Source organism: Sinocyclocheilus anshuiensis, unplaced genomic scaffold, assembly GCF_001515605.1.
Source record: "Sinocyclocheilus anshuiensis isolate Anshui unplaced genomic scaffold, SAMN03320099.WGS_v1.1 scaffold544, whole genome shotgun sequence".
Taxonomy (NCBI): domain Eukaryota; kingdom Metazoa; phylum Chordata; class Actinopteri; order Cypriniformes; family Cyprinidae; genus Sinocyclocheilus; species Sinocyclocheilus anshuiensis.
Window position 1 is genome coordinate 1967115 of NW_015555763.1, and position 25804 is coordinate 1992918.

The 25804-nt window shown below is 39.7% G+C and overlaps 1 protein-coding gene across 1 annotated transcript in view; it reads right to left on the reverse strand.

The window, feature by feature from the left end:
- Positions 1-23603, reverse strand: part of LOC107674077 (prospero homeobox protein 1-like) — a 36487-nt gene extending 12884 nt beyond the window's left edge. Inside the window, exons 1-4 of the mRNA XM_016467936.1 lie at positions 23009-23603; positions 18402-20193; positions 14607-14712; positions 8471-8665 (exon numbers count right to left, since the gene is read on the reverse strand). Of these exons, the coding sequence (XP_016323422.1) occupies positions 8471-8665; positions 14607-14712; positions 18402-20125 (2025 nt within the window). The 5' untranslated portion in view covers positions 20126-20193; positions 23009-23603. The remainder of the gene's footprint in view (positions 1-8470; positions 8666-14606; positions 14713-18401; positions 20194-23008) is intronic.
- Positions 23604-25804: the final 2201 nt, after the last annotated feature.

Below are 25804 nucleotides of genomic sequence, written 5' to 3' on the forward strand. Positions count from 1 at the left end.
GAAAGAGAGAAAGAGGGACATCTGGAGAAGAAGGAGGGGGGAGAGGGAGGACAGAATGGCCTAAGGACTGGAGCAGGCAGGAGGAGGAGAAAGGCAGCTTGGAGTTGGGTCTTTCTTGTCTGGCTGAAGAAAGGATCTGGCACCGAGACTAATGAAGAGAAGAGGGAGGGAGACAGAGATGGGGCGGTTAGGTGGGAGATGTGCCAGTGTTTGGAGAAAGCCGTGCACGAGTGCTACAGATGTGTTTGAACCCCCTGGAGCAAAATAATGACATAATCACCAGTGGTGTCACTGAGCAGACTGCACACAAGGTGACATGGGAGAACATGGAAGGAGTCTGGGAGGAAAAAAGGAGGCCCGTCTAGTCCATGGAAGAACTTTCCATCAAAAGCTATTTGTAGAGAGCCATAAAGACTGTTTCTCAGTTTGTGCCACTCCAGGAACTTATCTGTAGAAGGAAGGAGTTCCAGTGAGATTGCAGGCCCTTTTGAAGCTACTTAACGCACTGTTTATGTTCTGTCACAGGTCCCTTCGTGACACCAGAATTCCAGCCCATGGCAGGCAGCACTTAACTCTGAGAGGCAATTAAAGGAAGTGGATATTCAGCGCTACAATGTCACACTTTAGGGCAGGAAGCATGTGATGCTTGTTGGTGGGACATGGTCAAGTTCATCCTGTGTTCTTAATCCGAAAAACACATTAGATGGTAATTTTATATACTGCAAAAATCTTTCGATTAATCAGCATTTTGTCTTGTTTTCCAGTAAAGAAAATTTCTAAATAACAAAATTTATTTGAAGCAAAGTTGCATAAGTTTGTACAAGACTTGTTTTCAGAGAACACATATTGAATTAAAGGGGTTCTATTATGTTTTTTCACTTTTTTAATTTTAGTCAGTGTGTAGTGTGTATGTTTGGGCATAATAAAGATCTAGAAAGTTACAAATCTCAAAGTCCACTCCAAAGGGAGATATTTCGTTTTCTTACAATGAACGGCTCGTTTGGACTACAGTGTTTGTTTTCCGGGCTTTGTGATATCACAAAGCGACCCATTAGAATATCATTAAAAATAATTCCCGCCTACAGAAATTCGAATGGTTGGGGGGTGGGGAGGGGCGAGGTTGTGGTTAGAACGCTTGGTTGAGTGAGTGCATCAGATGAGACGACGAAGAAGAAGTGCTGCTGCAGAGTTAGTGCATCAGAGAAAACGAAGAAGAAGAGCTGCTGTGCTGTAGCTTCAAATTTTCGGCATGTCTAGAACAATTCTTACAAGTACAACATGACGTAGCTGGGCGCCGCGGACAGACGCTGAACGGTGCCGCCGATGTGCCTACACTCATAGAAAATAATGTATTTGAATTTTAAAGACATGGCGCGACGCGACGCTGCGCTTCTCGTCCGGTGCGCGACCGTCTGAAACACTGTTTTTTTCACCTCCGTGCCCAAACGTCTTTGTTTGGGCTTCCGAAAGCGGATGATGTCAGGAATCACACGCACTGGGACAGCTAACCAATCACAACACATTTTGTTTATCGGAAGGCGGACCTTCATCAAAGCCGGAACTAATCGAGCCGTTTGTGCCAGGATGGGGAGAAAGGTATTTTAATAATGTAAATTATGTGAAAAATAATGCGTTTTTCGAACCACCAAGCACGAGAGCATGTTCTAGTACACCCCCAAAACAAAATCAAGACTTTGTAAAAGAGCAGAATAGGACCCCTTTAACTAATTTTGTTTCTGACTGATATTAAAATCGTGGCTGATAGGGCTTATCAATTTAAGGATAAATCGGTAAGCCCATAATTATTTTTATACTATGGCCGATGACCAAATGATTGTTTTTAAAATCTTTATTGTTTTGTCTAAATAAATTCAAAATAAAACCATAAAAACTAAAATCAGTCATTTTACAGTAAATACACCAATATTATAATGTACAGTTTGAAAAAAAGATATTCATTGTGAAATCTGTTCATCTGTGAAAATTGCTAAAGATAACATTTAACAGTTTTATTAAATTATTGGGTTATTTTAAATATTAACTTTAAGTGAGTGTTAGATTGTGGCAAAAGTAAAATATAAATGTAAAAATACTGGAAATGAATATCCAATTAAATATTCGATATCAACTAAAACCAGTAAAAAAAACAAAACTCTAATTTGAGCCAATAATCAATATGGTACCAATACATTGTGTATCACTATGTTTAAGCATAAATCCAACAAAATGTTTTGAGGCTTATGCATAAAACAAGACAAAAAGTAAATGTTAAATTAATTAATTTTGCTTTACAGCTATTTTAATATTTTTACTGGAAAACAAGATAAAATACTAAAATTATTTTCGTTGTGTACAAGATGTTCTTGAGCAGGTTTGATATACAGTCAATAAATTCTTAAGTAGTTAAATGAAACACTCATATTAGATTTACAGCATTAGGGGAAGAATTAAAATTGAACAGTATGTACTACATCTATGATTTATTCTGTATGTGCCAGTGTGTGTGTGTAGTCGTTTTCTTTGGCTGGTGTTAAAGACTGCAGGGCTTAGTCCCTCTGTGCAACTTAGTGACCATTAATAAGTCATTTTGTCTGGGAAAAAAAAAACATTGCCTGAAAGCATCACGCACTCTTATCTAATTTCTGTCTCTGTTCTCTGAGTAATATACAATATAGAGTGCCTACAGCAGTTTGGCTTTAAGTCCCTCTAAACTGCCATCACCAGACAGTTAGGCTGAAAAAACTCTTTGTGTTTGGTAAGTGAAGCAGTTTAAAGTAGGTGTGCTTTCGTTGCACCTTCCATTATGAATTATTAAATTACATCTCCTTGTTGATGTTGCTATTTGTGCTAGTAACGAACAAAAGATAAGTCTTTAATGCAGATTTGATGGCAGCGATTATGCTGTCCCTTGGTAAGTACCGTCAAGGCCATTGGATGTAATGTGCTGTACTGTAGCGTTCTCCAGGTCACCTCCACTAATGATTAACCAACACGCTGAGGAAGTTCAGTTCCCACAAGAGCCCCACGAGAAGAAATCACACAGCCCCTGCGAGTGATCTCATCAACAGAGATATGGGAACGGATATTCCCTTACATGGCAGGTAAAAGAAAGAAGAAAAAAAAAACTATTTTTGTCAAACCTGAATATTGTTAAACTCACTATCTGCCAGTCTATTTTTAAAATATTGCCTAAAGTGCATTCAATAAAGACATAAAGAGTGTGAGGCTTATTCTATCAGCGGCCAGAATGGGAACAGAACCCAAGTGTCGTCCTATAACTAGATTACTGGAGCTCCTCTGACGTGAAGCATGGTAATAACTAAGCTAATATGATGGGAGTTTGTTTTCATAGAGCTTTATTACGTTCGGCTGGGGACATACAGTGTGACGGGGAGCTGCGAAGCATGACATTTAAAGTAAAGCAGTAGTGGAAAAAAAAGAGGAAAGGCATTATAGTCTCCTATCCATCAGCTCTCCAGTGATGAATTGATTCAACACTGAGCATAAGAGGCTGTTAGCGGAATACCGCTAAACCAATTGTACTTGATATTAAAGCATAGAAGTATTTTTATATCTGATTTGTATAATTAGTAATATGTTTTTGTAATTGTTTTAAATTTCTCTTTTATTTGTTAAAAAAAAAAGAGTAGTTTTCATCCTGTAATTGTAAGTGTCAGTCAATCAGACAGTATGATCTAATTAGAGAGAGGAAGATGATTGTGAGCCAAGAGCCCTTCAAGACAATAGTCTGCATCATCTGACCACAGTGACTCTTGATATCACATGACGGGCTAAGGGTTTACCACAGAACACTTATTGTGAGGGGTGCCATCCCAGCTGCATGTGTGCTTGCCACACAATGGGGCACCAATTGAGCGGATATTTTATATACTTTTGCTGCATACTGGATGCAGGTTAAAAGTCACAACAAGAATTTCGGTTTTGAATTTAGATTTTTTGTTGCACATTTGTCATGCTTTTAAATTAAGGCATAAATGCTAAACTCATATAACTGAAGTATTACTAATTTAATTACATTAAATTTTAACATTAAATAGCATTATATGTGCATGTGTGAGGTAAATAGTTTTTTTTAAGTCGCAGGGACAACTGTAACCAAGCCATTTGTAGGTTGATTTCTTCTAAAAGCGTAAACACAGCAGCTCTGTGATGCTTTCAAAACATTACTTTGTTTGTTTGAGCGTCCCAACCTGCCCGACGACAGCAACATTGGCTCAACCAATGGCGTCAGTTGGTGAGGACAGTCATTATTTTTGCAGTTCAGTTCATTGGTGTGTCTGGCCTATAGAGAAAAAAAAAGCAAAACATGTCAAGCTAAACAATTTTTTGTTTTTCCCCAGCAAGAAAATGAGATGTTAAGGGGTTACAACTGTAAGATTAAGTTGAACCGTCCCTAATGTATCCTTTAAACGTCCACCGCTATCTTATAGCACTGTCTGTAGCTTTGAGTGGCGTTATAATGGGAGCATGAGGTAAGCTGGCAGACCACACTGCAGGTCAGTGTGAGGTCAGAGAGGAAGAAGTGAAACCAGAGCCCGATCCTAAGATGTGCTAGTGTAGCGTGGCAAAAGCTAGCAGCTCAAAGATAAACAACAGTAAACTAGCCCTCTGTGGGGGAGCTGTGTGTGGACTTGGGAGGCCAGGACCTCCTGGCAGTCACGATGGCAGCTCTCTACGCTCTTATTGATAACCTTCTTTTCTCATGAGGCAGGGGAGATAATACACTCCTGGAACAAGGGTAAAGGGAGATGAATGTTAGACAATAGACGGTCGCAGTAAAGGGACCATCCGCACAGTCTGAACTTTTCCCTGTCTCCAAAGGACAATTAATAATGAAGGCCTTTGGGGTAGGTCACACCAGGCATGGACAAGAGGAGACGAGAGAAGAAACAAAAGGGAAGAGAAACCTGGAGAAGAGGGGGGACATGTTGGATGTTGGATAGTTGATCTTTTTTGAGGGGGAGAGTGTTGCTCTTCAGAGCATCTTATATTGCATCATTTACCTTATGTGCTTTTTTTGTAGACATTTAAATGTTAATATTAATTTTTTAAATATAATATTCCACCTTAAAATTAAATTTGAAGTAAGCCTTTTGTGAACTTTTAATTTCAGATTTTCTCTAAAAGTATAAACACTGTGGCTGTTTGTTTGCACAACCCGACAACAGCAACATTGAATCAACCAATAGCATGTATTGTGGGTGGGGCTTTCTGTTTGACCAATGGCAGACGAGGGGAGAGTTTTTTAATTAAAGCCATTAATTTGGCAGTTCCATTTGTTGACGCTAGCGGCGCAGAAATTACACACTTCACCTTTAAGTATTCCCTTAACTATAACAGTATCTTTTTAACCTTGAAATTTCACCACACAAACAAAACTATGAGTGGGAAACAAACAAAGTTTTAAAGTTTCATTCACTCAGTGTGATAATAGCCACGGACACCTGATAGCCTGAAGATAACAATTCGAGAACTCTAAGTCAAAGGAGGTCTGTGTGAGTGTGCTGTGGGTATATGGCCGCCAACACTTTTTCAAAAAGGCTCAGAGATCACAGGGACCAAAGAAAGAGAGCGAGAGACTAAGCCTCCTCTATGCTCTCCTCAGCTGGAGGAGGGTACAAGGACTGAAGACAAGGCGGGTTTGGGACAAGTTGGGGGGTGGGGGGTTACTCAGGGGGTTTTGACAGAAGAGCCTTGAACTATTTTGTGGCCGAAAGATGAGACCTTCCCAGAGCTGTCATAAAAATGTCTTTTTATCCCAGTGGAGCCCGTGGACCCCACCCCTCTTAGAACTCTTCAATGGTGCCTGTGATGTGATACAGTAAGTGTGAAGACGGCTCCTGAGAACCAGATGCCACAATTACAGGGCCAGGAAACGCCACTTTGGCTAACAATGCGTAACTGTGCAGGTGTTCACTTTCTTTATACGATTAAATGTTCTGCAACTTTTTTTTTTTTGACATTTTCAAGGATTTGATCGCCAACTATTTTTCACACTCCTGGAAAAAAAAAAACACACACACTGTTTGTTTTCAGTGAACCACAAAAAATAAATTTTGAAGAATGTTTATGCAGCTCTTTTCCATATAAGTTCATTCATGCTCAAAAATAGAGGAAAAAACACCATCAAAGTGGTCCATATGACTTTTGGTCTATAGTCCAAGTCTTTAGGAGCCATACACTAGCCTTATATGAGAAATTATGCACTGACAATAAATATTAATTATTATGCACTGACAACAAATTTTTTCAGAAATATCATATCAACATTTTGAATTTCACTCACAGTTCAACAGTTCGTGTAGAATATGGTTTAATAGCTGCAAATGTTAAGATTTTCAGTGAATAACAACGTAAATTCAGTCTGTTCCCCACACAAAGCGAGACTTCAAACTTATGGATCATGGACGACTTTTATGGTTCCTTTTTTTGTATCCTGTCAATGAATTCTAGTTTTTTCAAAAGAGTTGCATGAAGACCCTTCAAAAATGCTCCTTTTGGGATTCATGGAATAAAAAAATAACAGTATACAGGTTTAGAAGGACATGGGGAGTGCAAATAGTTCAAATTTTCATGTTTAAGTGAACTACCCCTTTAATAAAATATCATTCTAATGTGTTAATTTAGCTTCTCAGGATAAACAAATGATGTTCCCAGACAACATCTAAGCAGGCCTGTTAGGCTTGATCATATCTGCTTTGTACATAGAGAAACCCCTTCAGCTAAGAGATAACATTTGCCACATTGCTGGCGGCTCTGTTTAGGAGAAAAGACGAGAAAGGAGGTTTAACTTGTTTTTTGTTTGTTTGTTTGTTTGTTTTTTGGGAGCCTTTTAGGGTCTGGACATCATAAGCTGTGTCTATGCAAATGTCCTTGATTGTGTTCATTTGTGCCATTGTCCAGCTAAGACAAACAGAGCAGTAATTAGGAGAGAAATGATGGCGTATTGAGACAGCACGATGGAGGAGGAGCCGAATGAAGGATAAACAACTTGAAAGAAAACAGCAAGCTTGGTGAGCACAACACAAATGCATTGAAGGCAATTAATGAAGCTCCTTTAATTACGGCCTTTGCTCATTCCACCATGAGGAATGTGACAATTATGTCATTAAAAAGTTTGTAATGGGAAAGTGAGGGGTGAGTACATTCGAAGAGGATGAAAGACACAAGGCAGCGAAAGGAAGTGCAATGAAAGAGAGGGAGAGAGAAATGACAGGGCCCAACTACAAAAAAGAAAGTCTCAAAGGAGGAGGAAGCACATTACTGGTGCACATTGACAGACTAGATTAACATCAAACGATCAGCACAACAGAGGGTATATTCATTCAGGAGGAGCTAGCAAGGTGGAACTTTGATGATGCTAAATTTGGCAGAAAGAGCGACTTGCTGAATCGGCGAGGGTTCCAGTTTCATGCCTCGCAGTCTGACAGGTGGAGAAGAGAAAATTTAGTACAAAAAAGCCTCAGCATGAAGTGTCCCTTTGCACCGCTAAAGGTTGTGTGACCTCTCTCTGCAGCACAGACTTGCTGTGGGATGTCGTTGCATGCTAGACGAGACACGACGCGAGGTGATTTGGCCCGGTAGGAAAAAAGGAACAGACCAGGGCACTGAAATTTGCATTAAAGATCGAGTTTTCCTTGCATGGAAAATGAGCATTTGGGAAAGTCTTTCAGGCGGTCCTGCTTGTACACCTGTGCAGCCTTTGTGGCTCTTGATATGCAAAACAATCTCTCCCTCGGTTCGACTTCTCTACCAACAACAGTCTTATTCATGGTGCCCTGCACTTTCTTCCACAGCCATGCAAATCTTGCATTTATATATGAAAATAGGGATCATGTCCCTAAATATCTTCCTGGTCGCGAAAGGTGTGACGCGCCGTGTTCTCTGTACCTGCAATCACAATAAACCTTGGCTTTGACCTGATCTAAATGAAAGGGAGGGGAGGGGGAAGGGGGTAGATTTTTGCTAATAGTCAGCTAAATGATGATGATGTTGTAAGGATAGTGTTTGAATGACCAGAGTCCCAGTGGGCAGATATTGATAGTGAGCTGAGCGGTAAATGTGAGCTCTGCAAATTGTATTTGACAAGGACACTTGGGCCTGAAGCATCACTCCCCGTTTGCCTCATCAAACAGACAGATGCATGACTGTGTTTCGGCAAAAAAAAAAAAAAAGAGAAAAAAATCTTGTTCACTTTACCCCAGGAGTACGGCGAGTAGGGTGAGCAGCTTATGGGATGAACAGCTTGCCATTCATTGTCTTATCATATAAAGAGATCATTTAGCTGTATTAATGTTAAAGCTTTGAACTGTGCTAACATTAATGGAAAGGATTCAAAGTAATACCTTATGCATCACTGCGTGAATCTCACCTCGCAATACAGTGTGGCCTGTTAAGGTGAATGCAGTCACTTAGTAGCGTGAAACACAGGTAACGGACGAGGGCTCACCTCAAAATCGTTGGCCTTGTTGTAGTGCATGTTAAGAGCGCGGAAAAGCTCGCAGTCCCGGCTCACGTTCAGCTCGTCTGCCCCTGTTACGCCATCGTTGATGGACTGCCGAGCAAATTTCTCCATCTGGATGTAGTAGAACTCACGGAAGTTACTGAACCACTTGATCAGCTGAGATGTGATGCAGCGGTTGAACTTTGAGAGAGAAAGGGGGAAAAAGAGAAACACTTGTAATTTTTGTTGCTGTAGGTTCAGCACAGAGAAACGCATTTGATATTTATTATAGTGCCTTTGTGCTCATCAGTACATACATTTATTTATTTTAAAGGATTTTTGTAATTGTTGATATTATGTTTTTTTTTTCCTGACATAAGCTATGTATATGAAAGTTGTCACAAGAAAAAAAAAATAGCAACAATATTCTTTAGGTAATATATATGACATTTATGGTGTCCCAAAAACATACTAGAAAAGCTTTTCTGAAAAAAAAAATGTTGTTTTTCAGAAAAATGATATTTACACCAGAAGGTTCCCACTATTTCAATCATTAGTCTGTTTTTACTGAAAACTAATAAAATCAGGTGTGACTAACTTCTAATCTGGTTAGCCAGTGAGACCCTTAAATGTCAGGACAACAGAAAAGACATTTGTTTCTACAAACGTGTTTACTTCACATTGTCCTTGAGGATGATGGGTAAGCAAACAAACCCGTAGCTGAGACAGATTGGTCAGGGCGGTGTTTTTTTTTCCTCCAACAAGGCTTACACGGTCGGTGCGGATATTTGCTGTTGTGCGCAAATGTAAACAGTTCAGGGTTGAGTAGATGAAATTATAATTGTGTCAATAGCCCGTAATGCAGTAACGGCAAATTTACATATCAAGTAGCTGAGTTAATTCCGACATGCCTCAGTTTTTTTTCCCACATTAATAATCGAGTGAAGTAAGTGATCAAGTAAAGGGTGAAATTGAGTGAAGAAATCTAAAGGACAAAAAAAACCTTGCAACAAGTACGGCTCTAGTTGAATAGTTCAGCTCGGCAGCTCAAAGCTGGCCTTCGTACATTGTTGTGGGAGCTATATTTGGAGTGCCTGATCCTAGACCAGTAAATACACAGTACTCTGTTTGTCCTGTGTACTTGCCCCATGACCTCAGTAAATGACCTGTGTGAAAGCCTTTGGTCCTTTCTGTGTGTGTGCAGCTACGTGTGTATGTTCATGTGTGCGTGCGAAAGCTACGGGTGCCAAGACTGTGAATGTACAGGACAGCTGAGTTGAATGTAGCCAAGTTAAAAGCTATAAATCCAGCGGTCTTTCTTTTGGCTGCTTTGACATGCAGCCTCCTGCCTTTTGTCATTACGGGTGTTCATCAAGCCTTCATTGCCTTTGCCTCCCCTTCCATATCCTCAAAGAGCATTAATCAAAAATCAACAGCGAGCACTTATCTATCTGTGGCCATGAGAACATGCAGGCCTCTGTTTAGATGACAGCTGAGGAGAGAGAGAGATCGAGCAGAAGGAGAAAAAAAGAGGAAGGGCAAGGAACAAAGAGGGGGAGGCCAACCGTGTTTTCCGAGGGTAGATGTAATTACCATGTAGAAACTTGTCTCCATGCTTGCAAATTTAAGATAATGACGTGAATGAGAAATCATAGCGGGGAATCCGAGTCGGAGAAAGAGTCAGAAACCACAACGGGCTGATAGGTTTCCCCAAAAGGCCAGCCGAGAGCATAATTACCGCGCCACCGTGAGAGTTCTTCTCCCATAATTCAGCAGAAAATGATTAAGTCGTCATTCCGAGGCATCAGTCTGCAGAAGTTCAAACATATACTTAACCTATCCAGGAATTATACATTTGGCCTGTGTGTCGCCTCTGCCTTCTTTCAGCCTAACAGTGAGCGAGAACAGGGGTTGAAAAGAAAGGAAGAAACAGGCGAGAGAAAAAAAGAACAACCAAAGAAGCAAGGCTATCTGATCTCTCACTTACCCCCATTTCAAAAGACGTTAAACCTATTACGATCTACTGAACTTGAGGGGCTTCTTTTTTTCCGCTTTATCTGCAGAGTGAAATGCACTGTCCAAATTTCAAGACACTGAGTTAAGGACCCCTGGCCCCCATGACGACTTACTCCAGCCCCCCACCACCCCCTTAATTCTTTTAGAATAAGAAACAAAACATTACAAAATGATAGCAGACTGCTCACTGGGGAATGAAAATTGCTTTGACATGGAGATTAGGCTCTTCTATTGTCATAAGACATTGTCTCATATGAGTGGGGCTTGCAGAAGAGACGGATAAAAGGCGAGAGAGGGGGAAAAGCAGAAAAGTAAGTCCGCATGACATTGTTTGGCAGCGCTGTATAAAGGGAGATTTAAAAAGCATTGTTGCCGAATAGAAATACCAGAGATTCGGGGGACAATGAAGCTGCGTTGCTGGAACGTGACAACTCAGCAATTAAGGATCATGTCATCTGCTTGTCAAACAAAAATAACCAGTCTAGCTCTTTCAGTTCTCAGCCACCCCATGGAACAAAACACTAAATGATATGTCGTAGCACAAAAAAACACTTGCGAACACACATTTGTCTTGGTGGGATTGTGGGAGAGAAAGTGAGATGGGTTAGTTTTGAACAATACGTTTTTTTGCATTCTGAGTCGAGCTCTTGACAAGGAACTTTTTAAAAAGTTTTTAAAGCGTTGACGTTGTAATTCATGCACCTATATATTTATTTTTCAGGAGCACCAGTGAAAGTCCTCACTCAGTGCTCTAAACAAAATTACTACTACTACTACTACTACTACTATTATTATTATTATTCCTGACTGTAACATTGCAACATGCATTTTTGTGAAGCTGCTTTGAAACAATATGTATTATGAAAAGTGCCATACAAATAAAACTTGAATTATTTAATGCAATTATTATTAATTATTAAATTGAATTATTATTATTATTACTATTATTATAATAAACAAATACATTGGTTTGATACTGAATTGTAATATATATATACTGTATATAATGGACTTCACTTAACTTTTTTTTTTTTATGAAAGTTTCTAGAAGAAATTTTGACTTGAGTGTGTAGAAAAGTGTATGAAAAGTTTTCAACTACAATAACTGTGCAACTTTATTAGGATTTTATTTAGGATTTATTAGGATTTTAAGTGTTTTTTTTTTTATTGCAATCACAATCCACTTGCACATGCCTTTTTAATTTCAATCATCAAGATGCTTCTGTATGTATGTGTAGAAATCTACACCCGCACAAACACACTAGTTTAATTCAAAAATCTATTATTCTGGACATAATTTCCAGTGCTGTTCTAAGAACACATGGGACACCTCATCCTGTTATTCTCTACCCCCACAAAAAACCTTATATATCCAATGAGCACGCTCAAAAGATTCATAAAACAACTCAGTCTGACGTCTGTGATGTGTCCGGGCAGCAGTTGACTCAGAGAACATCGTGCAGGAGTGAGAGCGTTTCACACACTCTTGCTCACAGGCCTGTGAAAGATTATTCCTCTGGTGACAGAGATCCGCTCTTTCCAAGACACCGGGGGAAGACTTGACCTGTCACTCCGCACGTTTCCTCTGTTAGCCATGGACAATACAGGCTTTCACACATGCCTGGTGGGGACGCTACTTATATGGGGGTCTGTGCATTTTAAGCTCCCCCACCCACCTCACACACAGCATGCACTTAGATTGTGAATCTGGGAAAAGTTGAGCTCTATAGGGGGAAGTAAGCTAAGTGCCCCAGTACGTTACTTGATATTCAGCTGTTAATGGAACATGGTATGCTGTATGTTTAAAGGCAGGCAGGCAGCCTGGTGACAAAGCCTGAGCGGCTAAAATAATTTCTCTGACCTACGGTTGACCTTACTGGAGCTGTCCTACTGAAACGTATATGCCTCGACCCTTTCGGGGTGACATAACCCCTGCTCATACTTGCTTTGACTGCTCATAATCAGTGTCACACCATCTTCCTGCTAATACTCCTCTTAACCTTTGACCCTCTCTTATTTAGCCCTCAAAGGCTACTGTAAAAAGGCCAGTGGACCACCTTTCAGTGCGCAAGTAATGTGAATATGCCATATGAGATTTATGGTGATTAAATTGGGAAGAAATACAGGGGGCGAGTTAGGTGTAAAGGATGAATATGGTAGTTTGGCAGTAAATCACATTAGGATAATAACCCATCACAACCATAGTGAGTGTGTTTTATAATACTCTGTGTGACAAATATGATAATGGATAACAGGTCAAGGAACAACTATGAAAAAGAGAAGTTGAGGAGAGACAAAAGTATTATCCATTACATAAGGACTAAAATCAGTGGATTTTCACAGTTTCCTGTTGCTTTCCTGTGAAGGGAGGCTGTCTTAATCTCTTTATGACCACTGGCTCACTATGTGAAGTCATAAGTGGGAAATGTTCTCGCTTACTGCTGCACTACCTGTAAGAAGCAGCTTCCTCTTCCTGACTAACCTCTAATCTATCATCACCAACATGGTTAAAGTCAAATTCTCTTTGACTCACACTTTTAGCCTTAGTTCATTTACAATTGAACTGTACAGCCTTGACTCTCTCTCTCTCTCTCTCTCTCTCTCTATATATATATATATATACATATATATATATACCATGTAAAAAAAATTAAAAGTAAAAATTAATATTATTATTATTATTTAATTTTACCGTTTTTTTTAATTTATTTTTTAATTTTATTTTAAAAGAGAGTTCATTCTAAATTTTTGTTTAATTAGGCCATTAAATAGTCGCTCTAGTTTTTATTATTTTATTTATCATCCGATTACAGACAATTTAGGTAAAACAGTTGTCAAGTCAACCTATTTCCCACAGTCATTATTTCCTATTTAGATCATTATTATTATTATACATCATTATGGTGCCTAAACGTCTTTAATCACTAATTCCTGTAACTTTTGTGGGCTTATACAGCCGTAATTAGTCAGTAATGTATGCTTAATTCCCTTACATACATAATAGTTGATCCAACAAACACATGCCACCCATTGTTCCCTTCTGCTTAAGCAGTTCTGAAAAACCATCTCTCCCAGGACACTGACCTTGTTTTGGAAAATGTTAAGTTAATGTGTACAGAATTTCACAGCCTTGTCTAAAGGGGAATTAAAATTGAGCTGTCTTTAATTTAAGGCTTTGATTAACTTTCTATTTTGTGGCTGAAGGTACAAAATAAAATGAATTAGTGGAATTATGAATGAGTTTTTAGGTTTTATTGAAATCAGTTAAAAAAAAAAAAAACTTTTAAAAAGGTTTAACTAAAGGACTGTCTCTAAATATATTGGCTTCTAAAAATTAAATTCACTATTTTCTAGGTATTAAATTATATCATTTCCTATAAGCATAAGCGCTAACAGCGAGCGATGAATGGCAGTACGTTCTCATGAGTATTAAGCTGCTGGCAGATTTAGATGGATGCAACAGAAGCATGTGTGTGAGGATGAGGTGGTCACCCTGGACCCGGGACAGGGGCAGCTGCGAGTGAGAGGACCCTGCTCTCTCATTGAAATAATGTGGCCTGAATCGGTCACATTATTTCTCCTCCGTATGCTCCCTGTATGATGCATCAACAACAAATTAAGTTGTAAATAAAAGACAATCGCTGCCATTGTTTTGTTTGTGTTGTTGTGCTCCATTTTGTTTGTTGTTTCCCTCCGCCACCCTGTCCCCTCCGCTTTCGTTTGTTCGTTTCTGCGGAACCTAGAATTTTCTCAGCTCTTATCACCCTCTACCTCCCACTTTCACAGATCAGTTGGGGATGGGAACTCTCGGAAATTATCATCCCGACAAGTTAACAGAAACAGAGACTAGTTGTCTGTGCTTGCTAACCAGCAGTGGCGCGACCAAAAAAAGGTAAAAAACTTAATCTCACAATCAGTGTTTAAAATGAAAGTGTAAGTGAGTAAAAGGGAAAGTGGGACTTATGCTATGCCGTGTTGTTCTCCTCTCGGAGATTAAGGCCAGTTATTTTAATTGGGGGGGGGGGGGTGGAGTGGTGGGGGAGCTGGCCGTCTGTTTGGGACCCATCTGGACTAGTGGGACAGCGCTACTTCACACGACATAGTTAACGGTCAACGGCAAACTCACCTTCACGTCTGAGAAGAACATTTTCAGCATGTTGGAGCTGGGGTAGCGTGCGTAGAAGAACATCAGCTTGGCCTTCTTCAGATGGTTCGGAGAAAGCCCCTCTTGGATTTGAAATTTGAAGGTCAAGGACATTTTTTTAAATATAATTATTTAGACATTCACACGTAGTAAACCCCATTTGTACTTCTTTATGATGGCCCAATGTTAAATAAAATATATAAAACAGTAGATAAATATAAAAAAAAGATACCCAACAAAATCAGCCAACCTTACATATTTTATATATTTATCACAAAGCTAATAATTACACCACTGCAAACAGAGTAAATCTAACCATCACTAATTATTTCCGTTTTCTGACAACTTCATATTAATACCTACACAGTCCCAGTCAATGTAGCATTGCAAGTCAATAAACGTCTGCTTATCCCAATAAAATGCTATTTATCTGGAGGTGGCACTGCCCTCTAGATTGGTAAACAGAGGGCAGCTGAGGGGGGTCCCAGGAGAGACCGTGGCTAACCAGAGCCATCTACCCATTACAATTAGCCCCAACCCCCAACCCTCCACCCTGAGCCTCCTGGCACGGCCCCCGCTCTGCCAGTTAGGCCGGCTTTAGCCACATCTGCGCTCCAGACTGGCCCAGCCATTTCCTCTGCAAATTAACGGCTTTATAATTTATCAAAAATGAAGATGCATGTTGGGCTAAATCAATTGGCCCCCACAAGGTCAATTAAGAGGCTCACCCAGCGCTCGCTTACCCCCCTTCACTATAAAGCATGGCACCATCATGGCAGCTCGCACCAAGTACGGTACCTCACTGTGTCTGTTATGTAAAACACTAAGGGCTGGAACAGTCGCTATAGTTTGCAAGTTACAAGAACAACAATAAATGCATCTACATGTAAGGAACGATAAAAATTGACTGTCTGTGCAATTTCCAACAGTGAGCCTCTTTAATAATGGTGTGTATTTAGATTGACGTGTTCATTCTGCCAAGAGAGGAGCAGAGGAGGAGAACCCTATGTGACCTCCATTAGGCTGATAGGGAAGATCAAAAGAGCATTACTCTCTTTCCTACCATCTGTCATAATGCATACAGCAAATAACAGCAGTGAATGACAGTGAGGGAGGGAGAGAGAGAGTTAAGCTGTCTTTTTCACAACAAGTCAGATTTTTCAAGGACCTAAAGGCTCATTTAAAAACCAAGAGAATGGAAAAGCCCAAGCAGCGGGGCCGCTTCTCAAAAGTGCTTCTTCATGAAATGGAGCGAATAATAGGCCGTGTTGGAGTCTGGAACGAGAGGGCTGATAAACACCTTCATAGTTTTTTTTTTCCAGTAGATTAATCACATTGAGATGCTCTTAATCTAATGGGCGTCGCACACTGAAAGCAGTGAGGAAGCGTTTGCAATTGCCACTGTTCAATCTCTACGCAGTATTTACAGAGCAACGATTATATCAGTTCATTCTGCCCTTCCTCTGCTGTGTTAACAACATTCATAAATCCCAGGTATCTCATTACTCTGTGTCATTAACATTCAAGACATCTACTTTTAAATAAAACAAACAGTCGCAGATCTTGGGAACAATGTGTTGAGGATGACTCGACGAGGCTTGACTCAACTAATGCACATTTCCTACAAGTACACCTGGCTTCCAAGAAAAATACAGCTGTTTCTAGGATACGTAAATATGTGAAATGACAAAATAGATCGAGTAAACACTGGCCCACTCAGTGTAAGACAAGCCAGTCCATAGTCAACATGAATGAAGGACATAATGCAAACATGAATATGAAGTATTTCAGGAGAGGAGAAAAATGGGGCAGCTGTGGTTTATAGCCAAATGAGATACTACATAAACAACGCCACCATAGATGCACTGCATCATCAGGCTTTTTTAGGTCTGGTTTTGTATTAAGCATGTTGCATGTAAGGGAGACAATAACTAGTGAAATATGATCCAACAGCCAGGTGTAAGGAGAGAAAGGAGGGAAAAAGGACATAGGGATGCTAAATCCATAAATTAATGCTAGACATCTGTTCAGCAATATGAAAGATTAGAGCAACAAATGTACTACAGCAGAGACTTTAGCTCTTGCTTAGAAAAATAGAATAGGAAGCGTTTTCAGATTGTCGGCTGGAAAAAAAAAATTTGATGAATCACTTGACAATCTTTTGACATAAAAATGTATAATTTAGAACTGACTCGAATTGTGTCATTTCACTGGCAGAGTGATTTTGAAATCGAGAAGGTCTTTTATTAAACCACTTTGGCAACCGAGTTTGAAAAGTGATCTGAGTGATGTCTTCATAGCGCACATTTTCTTTGCTTCGCTTTAATTGATGAAACCTGAATCTAGGTGCAATAGCTGCCTCAGCACTTGAGCATGGAGCTAGCGCAATCATGAACCTCTGTCCTCGTCTACTATATTAGACATGCAAACTGGCTTCACCTGCTGCCCACCCCCACCCCATTCTTACAACAGCCCTGTGCCAGAGCTGTTCGGTCTCTCTATATGCAAATGATGGGGGAAACTGAACAAGGCTATTTTTCTTGAGATGCAAAGAGAGCACGTGACAAGGAAGATCATGCTGCCCATGGCTGAAGATAATTGGCTGCTTGTTTCTTCTAGAATTTGAATAGAAATTCATATTTGATTAAACACCCTATTTTGCAAATATTGAGAAGTTGTTGTTCAGGTTCCAACTGTGCAGGTGTGCAAGTATACTTACAGAATTAATAGACTCTGAGCTGAAGAGTGCTTACTTGGTGAATTATCTTTGCGTCGTTAGAATGAACTATTTTGCAAGTTAATTTTAATAAGTTATGTAATAATTTAATGAATAAATTAAATAATGTCATATTTAATCTTAAGATTCAGAAGTTGCTGTTTAATAAAAACAAATGCTTTATATTGAACATTTGGTTTTGTTCATTTTGACTTAATTCAAAGCTTATCAAAGATCTTATAGCCATTTGGCAAAAGGTTAAAAAGAGGGAAAGCGATGAAAGAAAAGCAGCTACCTGCAAACACCTGTTCACACCAGAGAAACAGGATAAAAAGAAAAGACCTACTACCAGGCAACCGCTATCGGTGTTCCTATACCTAAAGCAAATTGGTGGTGTTCATAAGAAATAGGCTTTGTTGTTTTCTTGAGCTCACATATAATGCAAAATAAAAGCAAATATGAAGGAGAATTAAATTTTAAAATTGTGAAGCTCAACAGTAGGGACATTTTTACCCTTGTTGCCTTCACTTGACACCAAATGAGCACAAATCCTCCCAAATGAAGTGCTTCTCCACTGACAGAGATCTTTTACCATCCTTCTAACACAACTTTCTAGGGCCTCTAAGCAAAGGATCCCACTTGTCCTTTTACCTCCTGGCTTTGAAATCTGATTTGCTTTGAGCATTTATGTACAAAGTCTTGTATGCGCTGTGATGAAAGAGGGGGTTTTATTGTGAGTCTCCCTGTGATAGTGTGAGAACAGAGAAGATGGGAGGTATCTTAGCCATGGCGGGGCCTTTCAGCACTTCTCCATATAGCGACACTCTTAAAAGCCTCCATCCACTGAGCTCTTTTTAATCTTTGGACTACTAGAGGAACACTGACTGTGAATGTGCCAATTAATGGAGATTCATTGAAATTAAGTTTACATCTTTCAATATATGTCTGTCATTCATATGGTATTTAAGCTGCACTCTCATCAGAACTGTCTATTTTTTTTTAATCTAAACAAATAAAAGATACAATAAGCAAAATATGCTTTACTTTTTTTTTTAAAGGATATTGTACTTCCTGAATATGGAGAGATGTCAGACATGTCCTGAAGGTCTCCGCACTCTGACTTGATGAGGGACAAGGACAAACCTTCATTCCCTGGGTGTGTTGGTGAGATGGAACGATGGTGGCTGAGGTGGTTGGACGACATCTTGGTCCGTAGGCTGGTGGTCTCTCTGGACAGATCCAGAGACTCGGGAGAAGACCTATCCTTTCCTGGGTAAGGCCCTGTTGGGGCACCTAAGGGGCTTTGGAAAGGGTAGCCCATTAGAGGAAGGGGGAAAGGATGGCGGAAAGAGGGAGGACTAAAGCCCATTGTGGAAGATAAGTGTGAGGGGTGGAGGGAGGGATGGTGGTGACCCCCAGGTGTGGGAAGAGACCCAGTCTGATCTGAGGAGTTCTTTCTCACTACCAAAGGTAGGGCCTCCGTTTGGTCATTCGAGTTGGGCACATGCATGTTAGCGAAAGTGTCCAGGGGATTAGGAATGATGACATCTCCGAAACATTGCAAGCGCTGGTTGGCAGTATGGAAGTTTGGGTTTTCTCCATTGACTGCGAAACGATCAGGAGGTATCTGCAGGGGTGGGAAAACCTGAGGAACTGGGCGTGGAGGCTTAGCAAAGACCTTCACCACGGTGTCCACTACCTGGGACATTGCTGTATTGAGCTCTTGTTTTAGCGTCTCTGCTAGCTGTTTGCCCTCTGCATGCATGGAGGTTGGTCTCTGGTTCTTTCCTCGTGACCCATCACGCTTGGGTTTGTCCCCCTCTCTCACCATGTTCTGCTCCCGAATAAGTGCGCATGCTCGATCCAAGAAGTGCCCCGGATCAGACATCTCGTTGTCGGAGCGATCTGGGACAGAGTCACGGGCACGATTGTCCATTCTGTCAGAACGCATGCTGTCTTCAGAGATGTTTCCATCTTCATCATTCTCAGAATCAGTGCTGTCGTAAATCTGGTAGAACTTCTCTTGCAGTTGCCGGAGCTGCTTCTGCATGTCCTCCAGCTGTAGTTTCAGTTGCCGGCGTTCTTCATGTTTCAGCTCTTTGCGCGCAGAGACGAGTTGCTGAAAACTCTGTTGCTGCTGCTGTGGCAGTTTCTGCTTGCGCTTGTTTTCCCGGTAGTTCTCACGAGGACTCGGGGGTTGGGCTGCCCCCTCGCGCTCATTATCACCTGCACGGAGCGTGACGCTGGGAGAATGGCTCATCCCACGGATGATGTTCTCCACTCGGGCTCTTTTGGCCCTAAGATGCTCATCTGTTAGCCTCTCCATATCAAATTGGGTCATGGAGGGCCTGTTGAATGGTGAAAGGCACTCCTGAGGGCTGCCCCGTGAGGAATTGCTGCAAGCATCCTCTTGCTGGATCTCTGAACCGGTGCTCGAGAGGCCACTTCCCTGGAAATTAGTCTCACTGCCTCCATTTTTGGTCAAATTGTTTTTCAGAAGCTGGGATATGATGGTTGCCCCCGGAAAGGGCATCATAGCATCTTCATAAGAGTTCGCCCTCTTCAACAGCTTGCGAAGCACGTTGGACTTCTCGCCGTCTGTGTGCTGCACCACAGAACACTCAATATCCTGCTCGGAACCGTGGGGATTCATGGCACTAAGAAAGGTTGCTTTTCCTTGGGTGAAAACCACAGATGCTTGCCCAACAGTCCTCTTCACTCCTATGTCAACTCTTCTTCTCTTGGTTTGTCTGCTTAAGAGTGATGTGCTGTCATGGTCAGGCATCACTGGTACTGTTATTGTGCCATCTTTGAAAGCCTGTCAGCTGGGCACAGCTCGAGAACCCTGGGAACCTAGCCAAAAAGAAAGGACTGATGAATAATTTTCTTTATATGTCTCCAAGTTTCTTGTGGCCAATGCTAAATGCAATTTGAAACAGACTAATGTTCTAGAGACAGAATGTATTAACAATATTTTAAGTCTGTCTATAGTTTATTAAATAAAAATGGACAAAGAGGTTAACCGCAAAAAGTATATAATTAAGATCAGTTACAAACTCATCATTTAAAAAAATATTTTAATGACCTATTCAAAAAAAAAAAAAGTTTAAGTCATACACAAATCTGTGTTAAGCTGCACCCCAAAACTAATTCTCATGTAAGAACCAGTTAAAAATCACACTGCTGTGTTTAGCCAGACATGTCCTGAGAGTATTGTGCTCACATAGCCAACTTGCAGGCTTTGTTCACTTTGGTAAGTTTAGAGGTACCCTTGTTTTTTGTCAGTAAAACAGCTAAAGTTGATATTTGCATAGACACTTAGCGGCCTTAATGTTATCTTTTGGAGATTAGCATGCATATATGTTCCCCAATCTAATTAAAAACAAATCATGATACAACAAATATAATACACCACATAAATTTAATTCTGGGGTTTACAAAAACAATTGGTTTGTGGTTGATCAAATGAATTAAAAGCAAACCCCTTTTCTGGATAATACAGGGACAGTGATTTAAGATCGGCCAACATTATACATGGCGCTCAAATCAGTTGATAAAAAGTTTGTGTTCTCCGTGCATATTAAAAGGGCAAATATGTAGCTTTGCTCGGTATGAATGTAACGCACTTTAAATAGCCTAGGCTATTTCATCTCGCACTGAGCATAAAGTGCACAGCTTTGCTAAGCAGGTATTGAATAACGCGACTACTTCATCCAAACATACAAATGAATGTTATAGGGAAAAGAAAAAGTACAATAATATAATGTGATAGTGTCTTCATATTGACCAGTACGGCCATGGCTAATAGTCGTTTGCAAATATCTAGAATAAATATCTAATAGCCTGTGACATGAACCATATAATACGTATAACTTAAAACAATTGTTCTTCAAGACGCACCAGTTAACATAGTCAGAAGTTTACATTTACAATATTAAACATAGCGGAAACACTGCTTTTGCTGTCACTAAATACAAACACTTGACAAGTCAAGAAAACAAGGCAACAAAATCTGTTCGTTTTAGACGTTTTTCACCTCATTCGGCCATTGCGTCCTATGCGCACCTCTTCTCTCCAAAAATTTCAAGCTGTTCAAATCCAAAAAATCCTTAAATCCAAAAAGTTGACATAGAAAGAAAATGAAATTCATAGTGCATATATGCGTGATCACACGATTCGGTTGCTGTGTTAAATAGCCAAAACATTTATGTAGTCACCATCAAGTTCTCGACTATTGCAGTTTTGAACCTTTAAAGACCCAAGGACCCCCACCCAGACTCTCAGCCAACCAACAGAACACTAAAAAGGCTAGATTTGATCAGTAACACCTTTAGTCATTTTTTTATCAGTAACTTCTCATCAGAAACATTAACTAACATTATATATTGTTTAAAATATACTTTGTTAGAAAGTTCTTTAGTTCATAGTTAGAAATGTCATAAAAATGTTAGAAAATTATGATCTATTATTTTTTTAATCGGAGTCCTGATAGAAAATCCTGCCTTTAGTGGAACAGTGTAATACATTGCACCTCAAACCTAAAATATGTTATAAACAACCACGTGCGTGACATTCATTTAGACACTAAACGTCTAAAACAGACTTTACGGCTTTGTATACGCCGGCAATTATTTCCTAAACTTAGATTTTTATGTAAACTGAAGCAAAGCTTTGATGTATCTGGCTTTCACATCAGAAAAACGATGATGATGATGAAGTAACGCGTCAAGCTACCACGTGCGTGACATTCATTTAGACATTAAACGTCTAAAACAGACTTTACGGCTTTGTATACGCCGGCAATTATTTCCTAAACTTAGATTTTGATGTAAACTGAAGCAAAGCTTTGATGTATCTGGCTTTCACATCAGAAAAACGATGATGATGATGAAGTAACGCGTCAAGCTGGAGTGGCAGTAAAAGTCAGAGGCTCAGTGTAAGCCTACACTCTTAAAAATAAAGGTTCATTAATGGTTCTTTGTAGCACCTTAGTTTCAGCAAATAGCCATATTCTTATCAAGAACCATTATTTTGTACTTGGCAGTTTGGATAACTGATCAAAAAAAGTTATTGAAATGACATTATAGCTTCTTCACTTCACTGTCGCTGTTTCTCGGTTCTTTAAAGCGGCATAACGAGACTTTCTAAACAGCTATTGAATAATAAGCTCTTTGTGAAACTTATAAGATTCTCCTAATTCATCAGTCTGGAAACCCTTTTTTATCGAAAGCTTATTTTTTACGCGATAGCCTACCGTAAATTCAGCGAGCGCGTCTATGTAAATGACGCAGTAATTTGTTATTGTCATAAAAAACAACAGACGACAAAAAGCAAACGGAAGTGATGAATATACAGAAAATGTAAAAACGGCATAAACCTCACAAGAGAAAGACTCCTTTCGCGAAGAATAAACAGCAAGTTCAGAACTGAACGTAAATGTTTCGCGTCGCCTCTCCAAAGTCTACAAGCAATATTATAAGAGCGTGTTTATACGTACTTCACGGAAAACGTAAGGATGCAATCCCTCGAAAATGACACGGTTTTATGATAAAGTTAAAATAACAACAACCGCAGAGCGTAAAGGATAAAGCGGTAACAGCGCATCACATGAAAAGTCATCAGTAGTAGATCAAAACTCAGGGCGAGCGCAAATGACAAGGTTACTTACTCTGAAGATGAGAGCGAATTGAGCTTCTTCGCGATAGTGTAACAGAGAATACAGAGGGTTGTTCGCCCCGTGATGAATATTGTAATTTCTCGGGACAAGCGAGAGCGAAGAGAGTGAGATAGAGAAAGAGCTCTTGCGCGCCGCTCCTCTCTCTGCATGAAAACTGTTTGTCTCAGCGCACGCGGCCAGGAGGAGGCTGAGAGCGCGCGCTCGCACCAACAAGATTCACTTTAAGACGCGGCTGAAGGAAGCAGGAAGACGGCGCGTCATAATCATTGTGATGTAACGCTCGCACCTACCAATAAGAGCCGTCCGCTGGATTTAGAGGAATACAAAACAAGTGAAGTTGAAGACTCCGCTCGAGCAAAAGCGAGTGATACGGGGACCTTTGTGGGATATCTGTAAGGATACGCACTCTTTAAACAATATGTTCTCTGTGTGGATTTTGTTACCAAGTTATTCTTTACAATATGCACAAGCGCTGTTTGTGCTGACTGAAATGTATAGACTGCTTTATTGTAGATGCATGCTCATCATGATGTATTTGAAACATAAATCGCATCAATGTATACTATTAAGTGCACTTTATATTTTTTTCCCCAGAAAATTAAATTCAACATTTTTTTTTTCTAATTTCTCTCGTATTATTTCTATATTATATCATCATGTAATTCATAAATGCGAATAGTATATTACATCACCATGTTTAAAAATAAGACCCAACTCGCAATATTCATGAAATGTGGTATGCAGGCCCCGAGAAGTGACCGCAGCCTCGACCTCGTTGGTGCCTGGATTCGTGAAAATAGTTTCGCTTACCAAGGTTGTCTTTGAGCTATGGGCTTCTTTCTACTTAAGACCTTGCTCTTACTTTAGATCCCTCCTCCTAGCCTCCACAGTCAACAGATGAAGAATATACTGAAGCTTTGACATGTTCTTTCTGAATACGGTTAGACAGACTTATTTTTCCAGAGATACAACCGTAAAATGATCCCCAAAAACGCATGGGAAGTTCTTTTTGTAAATTAGGGCATATATCAATCATGTGTGCTTTTATGTTCAGTCAATAAGGCAAGTTTATAACAATAACCAGTGTGATATAATGTATTCGGTCCCTATCCTAATGAACATTTGACTAATATCTGTAATAGAATAGAAAAGTGTTGTCTGTCCTAAGTTTCTTTAGGTTAGATTGCAGAAGATTTAAACAGACTGTTGCTGTGCAGCACACATGGACAATACCAATTAACTTGCATTTACATCTGTCTTGCTTATAGATTTGAATTACCACGCTAAAATAAAGTTCTGCTTTATGGAAGAAAAAAAAAACATAGGATTATTTGGACACATTATTTAGAGAGCCATTAGCCAATCAAATGTTGATTTCTCACCATCCTATCAGGTGCTTCAGCATGTAAGCAGATTTCTCAAAGCCTTAACCTACTTTTCTGTAGTCGCTGTTCCTGCTCTTTGTTGAAATTAAAATGTGTATTCAAAACGTCGCACATTACTCGTTTTTCTCAGTAAATGTAAAAGTTTTTGCCCTCTTATTTTTTTTACGTTTAAAGCCACTGCCTCGTGTTCTGTAGCAGCTCATTTGAACGAAATGTGTGTGACCCTGCAGAGAGTCGTGAGTAATGATTAAAATGTCTTTATTGATACAAAACAAATTATAGTACGCCAGCCTAGAATAAATCAAGCAGTTCATGTGATACCAGACATAATTAATTGTAGTATCCTGAAAAAAATCCGCAATTGAAAAATCCTCCAAAGCACATTTCAGTTGTTCATTCCAATGCATGTTTGGGCTGTCAGAGCAAATAACAGCAGCGCAGCTGTTTGACCTATTAATGAGATTATTTACTGTAAGTGTTGATCAAAATTCTTTAGCAAATTTGGGTTAGAAATGACATCTGCAAATACATTCAAAACAAAACTTTGTCTATTATTATTATGATTATTGTACAATTTATTATTTACATTATTATTATTTTCGATATTATTATCTAACTATTTTACTATGTTAGATATTTTTAATAACATGCATCCCTCGAGATTTTTACCTGATGGTGAGTATTTTTCCCCGTCAGTATTACTTCAGTACGTACATGCATTGACTGGATTATGTGTTTTTATTTTTATTCATAACTTAAAAAAAAAAACTTTCCTTCAAGTTTACAATAGGATTCACTCTCACAGCAACAAGCTCTTTTCTTTTCCTTGAACGAGGACAAAAGGAAAGGCGTGTTGTTCACTCAGTTTCCATGTCGCAAGCAAATGTTATTGTGAGTGAATAAACGACTGGGAAGGCAGGATTTTAACTGCAATTAATTTCTTTTCCAAAACAGGTGTTCCAACTTATTTTGTTAGCATCTTTCCCCAAAGGCACGCTCGGAGTGCGAGCTTAGTGGAAAAATACATGACAACATTAAAGCAATAGTGTTTGGAGAAGGAAAACGCCTCTTAGGTGTAGAGGAAACCTGTTTATTAACACCGCCACCTCTGATCTCTCTGTCACCTTTCTGCTGGACACTCAGCCACTAAATGTCTTAGAATCGCTTGCATTTCGTGAGGGATAAAGACTAAGCACGTAGCCTACATATTATATCGAATATAATAATAAATATAAGATGTCCGCGGAAAGAATGTCCGATTTCATTTTACGCAACAATTCAGTAGTTGTCAGTGCCACTGCCAAGTTGGACTACTGTTGCATTAAACTGTAGCTAGAAATAGAAAAATAATACATTTTAAAAGAGACTGGAAAAAAATAAACGAAACTTTATCTCAACAAAA